Raw genomic sequence first — 10,718 nt, forward strand, 5'->3', positions numbered from 1 at the left:
TAAGTGATAGTTCATTTCTCAAAAGAAAAAGAACGAAAAAAACTAAGCGGTAGTTCTAAAACACAAACTGGCGGTAATTCTAAAAAGATAAAAGAGTAGTGGATTAACAATCTGTTCAGGTTGTTGGGACTCGGCTCACCAAGCTCGTACTCGCTAGGGTTCGGGTTATATACTCGTAAGCTTAATGAGCGAAAAGCACTGCTCGACTCAGTTCGTTTAAAGCCGCACTCATGAACGCTTGTTTTAACACAAAGAAGGGTCTGCATCTATTATAGAAGTTTACTAGAAGTACAAAGCATTTCAATATAATAAAAAAATACATTGTAATTCATGGATCATTGAACGACCACTACCGTCATCAGAACGGACCGAAGATGTGTCGGATCCGGCCTAACCTTTAAGGACCAACGCCCCCCTGAAGCCGTATCATCGCCATTGAGCCCTTGAATCGATCTGAAGCGCCTAACACCAAATGTCATTGTTGCAGACGCAAGGCGAAAAACACTAACCTCACCGCCCTAAGAAGACAGTAGGAATCTATATACAAACTCTATTGAATCTATCCGAATGGACAAAATAAAGGAGGATCAGAGCCCAGAAGACCAACTCAAGGTGAGACGCCACCATCCGCGTGAAGGCCACCCCTGCGAGGAAAAAACCCTGAACTACTAGCCCGAGCCAAGGTACTGATCTATCCCTTGCGGCCACTAGCCAACGGAGCGCCGGGTAGAGAGGAGGCTGGGCGGCCGGTCCAAAAGGGATTAGATCGTCACCTTGTTGTTAGCGCTAGAGCAGAGGTAAAGATGATTTGACCGATGAAGCTAGAACCTGACGAAGACTTGTTGACATGCATTACTCTCTTTTGCTTCAACTATGAAGTGTTGCGGCCTACGGGCACAAAGTGTGGTTGTGATTTTTATAAAGCAAGACAATGACCATGGGAGGAGGTGCCCTAGTTTCTACCTTCTATGCCTTCTATGGGCTAGGTTGGATTGATTCGCTACTGCAGATATGGTTACCAATGGTTGGCATAAAGTGTCTACCAACGGATTAGTAGGCAGGGTGCCCGTCACTGGTAATTTGTTACCAGTGACGTGCATGTAATTGAGCCCATCACTGGTAAGGTCTTAGCAATGACATGCACGTGTGCAAACCCACCACTAGTATAAAATAATAATAGCGACAAGCTTTTTCTCTGCTTGCTATTAATAACATTTTCATTACTATTTAAGAAAGAAAATATGAGCGGTGGTCTAGGTCATGTGCGTTAGATCGGTGCATATCCATGTCGTGTCACCACGATTGTGGCGAGCAGAGGAGGCGCCGAAGCGGGCGGCCACACGCACACACCCGTTGGTGGCAAGCAGAGGAGGCACCAGTTGAGCACCCAACCAATGGTGTCGGACAAGCACCTCACTGTCCGATCCCCGCTCGATAAGCTCCGAGGCACTCGAGAAGTGGCTACACGAACATGACCGATGCTGGCGAGCAGACGAGGCTCGAAACGGCCACCACACATGCACGTCGGTCGAAGGCCTAGGCAAGGCACGAATGTCACCTCTTGGTCGCGCTACACGCTAGGGATGAAAATGCAAACAAAAGAGGAAATACGAAAGCAAGAAAAAATTACTCAAAAACAAAAACAAAACTTTCCATTATGTGAATATGGAAATATTTTTTAGTAGGGGCCAATGGTTTCTTTATGGCCTAGTCATCAAACAACACACAATGACATAGTGAGCAGAATGGTTCATGTAAGGCCCAGCTTGTACTATCATGCACATACTCAACCTGTCTATAAGTAATTGTCCAATACTACTATAATATTATACTAAGTCAGTAACTTAATCATATAGCCATGCTAACCATTGATTAAATTTGTTGATTTGTTACACACAAAAAAAGTTTGTTGATCTGTTTGTGTTTCTCTCTATGGTTAAAGCGTTTTTTAAGTTTCGTTCAACACCGGCTTTTGTTGTCGTGTCTGCTTCATATTTGCTATGTGTTCGTTTCCAGTAGTATCTTTTTCATTATTCATTTCTGAGGTTTTTGGTTCATTTATGCTTTCGCTCAAAATATATAAAAACAAATGTCGTCAAAGCGATTCCGTCTGTTTCCGCTCTGTTTTCATCCCTACTCGCACGCCCACAATCTCGTTCCCTCTCCCTTGACGCTACATGCATGGGGGCTCCTCTAACTAGCGGTGGCCCCTCCCCATGACGCGACACGCCCCCACGACGCTTGCTCCTCGGTGACATGCAAAAGAAACAGGAAAGGAGAAAGAGAAGACGAAGGCGACGCATGCGTTGGTGGAGAAGGAGGAGACGAGAAGAGAAGAAAAGAGGGCAGGAGCGTTGGTGATCCGTAGGAGGGTGGGATGGACCAATCAGAACGGATCAATTCGACCATGCGGGATCGCCCAACTACTAGTGGCGGGTACTTTCCAGGGTCCGCCTCTACTATTTTTATTTGCCAACTTTTGCTATTAGTCAGTAAAAATTTCTCTATCCTCCGCCTTCGTGAAAATTCCAATTATATGTACCATGCGTAAGCACTTCAAAGCATATTAATCTTAAGTTGTCCAAAAAATTCTACATGTAACATGCTACATTATAATTATAAATGTCAAATTTATGTTTTGTTCTAAATCAATTTGCTATTATTTAGGCATTAAAATGGATTTCTAGGTATTTAATGTGTATAATTAAAATTTGAACTACGAATACATGAAAAAAAATGCTCAAAAATTGATTGAAAAAACACATTTAAGTTCTTGAGGGTCATATCCAAAAAAAAATTCCAAACATTCGAGAGGGAAGCTAACAACTACTTGGATTTTTTGGTTTTTGAATTTTGAAAATTGTAAATGAAGTGAGAACAAGATGGAACTTGACATGGTTTCATGATATGGTCTATAGAGGTTGTGATTAAAATTTGAAAAGTTTCACAAAAGTTGTGATATACACCGCTTACAAACCGAAACATCTCCAATCAAGGATCGTGGTTTTCAAAGAGAAAGCGTGTAGTTTGAAGGCGAAGTCATAGTTGCTTTATCATTTGACCTTCAAAGGTTTTTTGCATTCAACATACACCACAACTCATCCATGTCAATAGTTGGCATTATTCCTAGTATAAGGCAATGAATGAATTTCTAAGTATATTTCTTCTTTGTGGATGCTTAAGTTTCTAAGCGACATACATCACAAATTTTCCATACAACACCCTCTAGAGGTCCTATCAAGATATCGTGTGAAGTTTCATGATTTTCATACTTGATTTATGTACATTTTTAAATTCAAAAATGACATACATCCATCAAATACCTAGAAATCAAATTTATTGTCCTAAGAATAAAATAAAAACCCTAAAAGGTGTCAAACTATTACATGAAACTTCCAATAATGTGCTTTTTTAACATATAAATATTTCGGACCATAACCTTAAATACAAAACAGTGAACCTTGTAACATTATAAAAAGGCAGAAAAAATACCAATGGCAGGCCCTAGAAAAAGCCCGTCACTCGTACTTCAAATACCAGTAGCGGGCGCGATAAAAAGCCCGCTAATGGTATTTTTGCCAACAGGTAATCTGGGTCGATATTACCACCCGTGAGTGGCTAGAATGCATGTCCGCCACTCCTAAGGGTGTGTTTGGTAGCTGTTCCCATTCTAGCATAGTTGTTCCCATTTGAGACATACTTAGTCTAGACATGCTCAGTACATGCAACTGCAGTTGTTTGGTAGCAATGTATGTACTGATGCATGCTGAGCTGAGACTATGTTTGATAGGCTGCATCAGACAAGACATGTTGCACTGAGACTGTGTTTGTAGCATGTATATGAGGTATGCTGCATGAACGATTTTTTTTGCCACCAAGACAAATATTGAAACAACATTTCGACAATTCATGAAACAATTCGAGCAATAAAATGTTACCATGCCAACATAATCTGAACAATGATAATATAAATAAAATAATCAACAATTAACATAACACATGATAACCTTAATTTGAAGCAATGCATCACTAGATTCATATTACATAGTTTCATTTGAAGTACACTTTATAATAGGCATTACAAAAGGGATAGTCTGATCAAGCACCAACTAACAACAACTCAAAGAAGACCAGGATTGGCTTTCAAGATTCGCTTGAACGATGCTTTTCAGACTGCATCATTCATCTTCACAAAGTTAAGGACTTTGCCTTATGTTCTGTGAGATAATCTAAAACAGCCAAGCGCTCATCTTGATCAAACACAAGAAGATTCATGACAGCGTTGTACAAGTCAGGGTATGTTTCAGCATGGCAAGTGTTGTTGATAGCACTTGCAATCTCATGCATAGCATCAGTCATGTTGCTACACTGCATTGAGTCCTCCTCAGTCAAGCCAGATGCCCTCTTTCTCTTCTTATTTGAAGTAGGAGAAGGGTCCTGAGTGGCACTAGCAGTAGGAAGTACAAAGTTAGACCCAAGAAGATGTTGCAATACCTTATCTGTTGTTCCTCCCCCCTCCATGACATTCGATTTATCCTTGTCTTCCACAACAATAGGCATTCCTAGGGGTGCACTGGGGCCCATTGCATACTTCCCAGTGGCATGCTTATTAGCAAAGCAAAGTTCCATATAGTCGTAGTTCTCCAGTGGAGAATTGAGCAATTCAACATCTGTTGGATGATCCTGCAACACCATTTGAACAAAAATAATTAACCGAGACATCATTTCAGCTATGAAACATCATCATTTTTGACAAAACTATATCATTTTAACACCGTTTGAGCACTAAGATAACTCATTTCAGCATTAAAAAAGGGCTGATACATGTACATACATACATGAGTGTGGCCCAAATAGTGTTGTTCTTCTAGCACTACCATCTTCTTGTCATCATCCCAAAGTTCCTCACTTAAACCCTTCAAATAGACAAGCCTTGTCCACCTATTCCTCCACTTGCGAATATGATTGTGCACTTGGGTAATAGACACGCCATAACCAACGAAAGAAGATATACGCTTTGCAACTTTCAATTTTTCAACCTCTTTGAATCTTTGTCAGTCTTGGCACCTCTTGCCGCCACCTCTGAAAGGCTTTTCAACATCAACGCCGACATAGGCCGAGTCCAATTCATGACCTTGGGGGCCTTCTTGGGAAGAGCACCAACGCTTGGAACCTCCTGCACCTCATCACCCATCTACAACATAAACATTCCAGAAGTTAATAACATATTTCAGCACATAAATAAGCATAATTCAGCACATAAAAATCACATTTCAGCAGCTCAAAATCATGTTTCAGCTCATAAAAATGAATTTCAACACACAAACACACATTTCAGCACATAAGAAGCATATTTCAGCAGCTCAAAATCATGTTTCCGCACATAAATATAACAGTACAGCAATAGTTTTACAACACCAAGGAACACATCAATTGTTTTACAACACCAAGACACATGATACATCAAATATTTGCTAGCCCTCTATTCGCCCACATCTGATTTGCAAATTCATCTCTTATGAGCCCAAGAAATATTGTCATGGACAATATCATCATGATCTTCATCGTTGGGTTTCAGATCCCATGTTTCCTCAGGTGGGAAATACTCATCCTCACCATATTGAAGTACCTAATTGTGAAGAATTGCACAAGCTAGCACTACTTTTACATGGGTCTTGTAACCATGGAATGACTTATTGTAGACAAACTTCCAACGGTTTTTGTATGCGGCAAAAGCCCTTTCAACCGTTGTCCTCAAAGAAGAGTGTCTTAAGGGAACAAAGAAGCAATTTTTTTGTCTAAACCATATACGCCTATATGAACAAGAGCTCTTTGTACAAAAAAAACGCCTCATCTCTGGTCACGCAGTAGCGGCTCGTCCTTGGTCACGCAGCAACGGCTCGCAGAGGCCGAGCCAGGAAGGAAGGGGTGAGGAGGGCAGAGGGAGAAGGAGGCAGAGTAGCTACCTCTCCTGGCAGCCGCGAGATTCATGTGGGGCGGCCGCGATTTGAAGACCGGGGCGGCGGCGAGGTTGACTTGGGCGGCGGCGAGGTTGACCGGGGCGGCGGTGACGGCGGCGAGGTACAAGATCAAAGGGGACCGGCAGGGATGCAGATCAGGTGGCAGTCGCCATGGAGTTTGCGGGAGAGAGAGGGGGGCGAGGGGTGGCGGCTAGGTCAGGGAGGGGTGGTCGGGAGAGACCGAGAGAGGTCGTTCGATCCTGGTGGGTAAGAAGGAGATTTTTGCAGGGGTCGAACCGACCTCGCTGACCCCAGCTCGCATGTATGTGGGTGCTCGAGCGAGCATAGCTCGGGGCCTTTTTTGCATTAGATGAGCTATGCCCAGAAGAGCCCATACACCCTGCACACCTAAAAATGGGTTGGGTAGGAAACTTTTAGCCTCATGCACCCTACCAAACACATCCTAAGCTTCCACTTACTACACGCAGTTCTTTTGTGTGTGTGTGATTACCGGGGGCGTAGCCAACCAAGGATACCAGGGTCATGGCATGGGTTGTTTTGTTCACTGTAGTGAAACGATGTTTAGCACTATAGCTAGTGATTGACCCTGGGCTTGTCATGGCTATGACATTGATGATTAGGTTGAATCGATGGAATGAGATTGTTTATAAAAATATTGAACTTGTTAAATCTAACGAGCTGAAATCAACGATCAACTCTGTTGACGAAGAAGACCTAGTAGCAGTAGGTCGAAATGTACTCCTCTGCGCGTTTCCATTTCACAGGCATGATAAAGCTGGAGGCTGTGTGCATGTGCTGAAAGCCTGAATCAGTTCTTTCCTGCGTTCCTGCTCGCTCGTGATCCCTACAGTAGTAGAGTACATAAGAGCCTGACACGAAGCTAGCGTCCGACCACGATTTTTTATCTAGGTTTCTTGGAAATTCCCCTGTGGTACGCGGCTCTCCTACATGCCATGAACGGCACGAACACCGTCGCGCACTCGTACGGGCAAGCATGCAGACGCAGTCATTCTCTCGTATCGGTAACATCTCAAAGCCGTTACACAAGGAGACAACTGACGCGTCATCTGCACAGCGTAGACGTCGAGCACGAGAGAGCCGACGGGTAAGCTGTCTCTCTTCTTGTCCTGCTCACCGAGTCACTCTCGCCATCGGAGGATGATGTCTACTCTAATCTAACCACGAGTATTAAACACAACGGCGCCGGTCCGTGCGGCCAAAATTTCCCTATCCGAAACCCAGTCACAGTCTCCGAACACACGGCTACGATGGAGCTGCCAAAAATCGCAGGTTATGCCTCAACCTTGAGGAAGTGAAGAGAGAACGAATGATCGGTGGAGCCTGTACGATTATATCACGAACCTTTGATAATTACGGGCCAAATAATAGCAAAATTTGATCAGGAATCATGGCGTTTTTGCTCGGCAACGGCGGCGTGGTCGTCTTCCGTCGGCTCCCACGACGATGCTGTGAGCAGGGAGAGGTCTTTCCACCCGAGCTTGAGGCACCCGTCCTCCTCCACCAGCGTGTAGCCCTTCCACGGGTACATGCCGATCAGCAGCCTGGCCTGCGCGGCGGGGCTCCCGGCGAGGGACACGGGCCGGAACCCGGCGCGGCGCAGCTCGTCGCCCCACCGCTCCACCCGCACCTCGCCCGTCCGCTTCGGGCCCCCAACGGCCACGATGTTCCGTATCTCCGCGCCCAGGAGCTGCCGCTCCACCGCGTGCCGCTCCTCCTCCGCGGCGCCCGCGCCGTCGCGCAGCGCGTCGAACAGCGCCGAGTAGTAGTGCAGCGCCTCCACGAACCGGCCCAAGAAGTCGCCGCTGTGCCCCAGGTCCTGCTCCACGATCGTGATCAGCTTCGGCCGCAGGCTCTTGAGCAGCCGCACCGTGCCGACGTCCGAGCCCGTCACGTCGTAGAGGCAGTGGTGCATCCAGTGCACGACGGTGGCCTCCCTGTGGCGGTGGCGCGGGCCGAGGAGCGCGGTGGTGTCTGCGACGTGCCCGATCTTCCCATCGATAGGCTGGAACTCGAAGGGCAGCCCGAGCGACGCCGCGAAGTCGGCGAGGCGGCGGCCGGTGGCCTCGAGGACGTCGAGCGAGGCGCCGAGCCCGGTGACCCGGAGCGAGAGCGGCCTGCGGGGCCGGGACGCGAGCATGTGGAACAGCCCCGGCCACTGCAGCCCCTGCATGATGTCGAGGTCGATGACGTGGACGTGGTCCTCGCCGTCGAGCGCCTGCAGGATGGCCTTGTTGGCGGTGAAGTGCGAGAACTTGACGAGCGGGGAGAGCGCGTTGTACGCCTGGAAGGCCGAGGAGATGCGGCGGCTCTGCGCGGCCGCGAGCGGGCGGAGCGCGAGCGGCGAGTAGGCGCCCAGGTACGAGCTGAGCACGCGCGCGCACAGCGCGTCGCCGAAGTAGGCCGCGACGCGCTCCGGGGAGGACCCGAACGGGGACGCCAGCTCGGCGACCTCCTGCAGCATGTCCTGCGCCTCCGGGAGCTGGTCCATGGCCACCGCCTCCGCGCACCTGAGCAGCAGCCTCAGCAGCCGCAGCCCGCGCGTCTCCGGCGCCTCCGCCACCCGCTCCCCCTCCTCCCCCGCGGCGGCCACCGCCAGGCCCTGCTCGGAGGCGGAGCCATGCAGCTGCAGCCGCTTCCCGCGCGCCTTCTCCTCGTCGTCGGGCATCGACGCCGCCTGCTTGGCCTTCATCGCGTCGGTGGCGGGCGCGCGCGACAGGACGCCCTGGATCATCACGACAGACAGAGGCCAATAATTTCAGGTGAGGCCGAGCGAGCTGGCGGGCGGGCGGGAAGAGTCGGTCAGTGGCAACTCACTGATAAGCTCAGGGATAACTCATAACTGCGATGACTTGGTAGAGCATGGCGGGCGCGCGGGCGTGGGAGCAAAGGCGCGCGGCCGCCTGCGCTTGTCGATTTGCTGGGGCTTGGTGGCGTCCCGTAGCGGGCGGCGCGCAGGCAGAGGGAATCAAAGGGCGGGGCCGCGCCAGGGCGACCGCTTGTCTCCACTCCGGGGCCGGTAGAAAAGAAATTGCGGGCGTGGCGCGAGCGCGAGACCGGCGTGGGTTGATTGGGCCGGGGCGATCATTTGACGGGGGACGAGACGCCACGCCGTACGCGAACAGGGCGGGGGCTCGGAGACCGGACAAGAGCTTCCCTCGGATACCGGTGATGCTGGTGGGACGTTTATGGTTAGGCAGACGAGCTTCCTGCTCATCAACGGGGACGGCTTCGGCTCAGGCGCAACTCTGCAGGAGCAGCCCTACACAGTAGTGGCACCCGTGTGGTGACGCCACTGGCCCAGCAGCATCGGCCGGCTAATTTTTAAGATTAGACCTTAATTTAAAAAAAATCGAGATCTGACCCTTTTGCTACCGCCAGAGTCCATGGCGGTAGGGTCTAACAGCCTACCGCCAGAGACTTTGACGGTAGAAAATATCGCTACCGCCAAACGGGTTGGTGGTAGCCTGCACAACCCTACCGCCAAGATGCTTGGCGGTAGGCACGAGCACACACTATGTTTAATACTTAGGAGGTTTTTGGCGATAGGGCATGCAACCCTACCGCCAGGGACCTTGGCGGTAGGCTGTTATACCCTACCGCCATGATCCCTGACGGTAGCAAAAAAGACCAGATCTCGAAATTTTTTCAAACTAAGGTTAAATCTTGAATATGTTTAAAAAAAGGGTCAAAACATGAAATTTAGCCGCATCGGCCACGGATGGTAGAGACAACAGGGGTACACGGGTACCCGCCGGCGCGTCTTCCTTTTAAAGCGCGTACCCCTCTTGGAGCATCTACAACCACGATTATCTATACGAATGTGGACGTGTCCGGACAGTCGTGCTCAAACAAAGCCCAGTTTACTCACTCCATAACCACAAACCCATATATCCGCACCTTATTTCATAAAAACACACATATAGAGTACGTAGATCATGCCGGTTAGCATAAAAAGATACCAAATCAGACATCAGACATAATTCATCGGAAAGGCCCACAGAGTTAAAATTTAACCCAAATACTCCCGTTTCAAAATATAAGGTGTATTGTTTTTGTGCAAGTCAACCATTTGAATGTTTGACCAAGATTATAGAATAAAATAACAACATCTACAATACCTAATAAAAATATGAAATTACTTCTCATGATGGTTCAGATGATATAAATTTCGTATTCTGGATATTGATATTTTTTTTTAGAAACTCGGTCAAACATGCACTCATTTGACGTTTGAGAAAAATAAATACACCCTATATAAATGAATGGAGGGAGTGGAGGATAAAACAAACTAATATATAAACATAAACAGTGAGGGGCGGGGGAGTTCACCACTTCCTCTTGGGGTCTCCGCGGTTGTCTTCGGCGGGCGAGGAGTCATCGTCCGCCGTGCCATTGTTGTCGTAGGAGGAGGACGACGAGATGAGGAACCCCGCCATGTGGCGGGCGGCGCGGTTCTACTCCGTCGTGAGCCGGGCGGCTCTTTCTACCGCCACCTCTGTCGTGTCAAAATCGGCGGATCTCTGGTAGGGATTCCCGAACTGTGGATCTTTGATCAATGGGGAACAAGGGACTAGGGACACGATGTTTACCCAGGTTCGGACCCTCTCTAAGAGGTAAAAACCTTACGTCCTGCTTGATTATATTGCTTATGTATATGAGGATTACAGAGTCGATCTAACACGAGATCAGATGAACTAACCCTAGACTAGTAGGATG

At 48.2% G+C, this 10,718-nt stretch overlaps 1 protein-coding gene across 2 annotated transcripts; it reads right to left on the reverse strand.

The window, feature by feature from the left end:
- Positions 1–7,330: 7,330 nt before the first annotated feature.
- Positions 7,331–9,132, reverse strand: LOC123188217 (scarecrow-like protein 23). 2 transcript variants are annotated; one of them, XM_044600257.1, is made up of 2 exons: positions 8,817–9,130; positions 7,331–8,724 (listed from the first exon to the last, which is right to left on the reverse strand). In XM_044600257.1, exon 2 carries the CDS (start codon positions 8,689–8,691, stop codon positions 7,381–7,383), a length of 1,311 nt encoding a protein of 436 aa, XP_044456192.1. In that variant the 5' UTR covers positions 8,692–8,724; positions 8,817–9,130; the 3' UTR covers positions 7,331–7,380. The 2 variants fall into 2 exon arrangements, with proteins under 2 accessions (XP_044456192.1, XP_044456191.1); XM_044600256.1 differs by having other exon boundaries at positions 7,331–9,132.
- Between the last annotated feature and the right edge of the window lie 1,586 nt (positions 9,133–10,718).

This window comes from Triticum aestivum, chromosome 2A, assembly GCF_018294505.1.
Source record: "Triticum aestivum cultivar Chinese Spring chromosome 2A, IWGSC CS RefSeq v2.1, whole genome shotgun sequence".
Lineage (NCBI taxonomy): Eukaryota > Viridiplantae > Streptophyta > Magnoliopsida > Poales > Poaceae > Triticum > Triticum aestivum.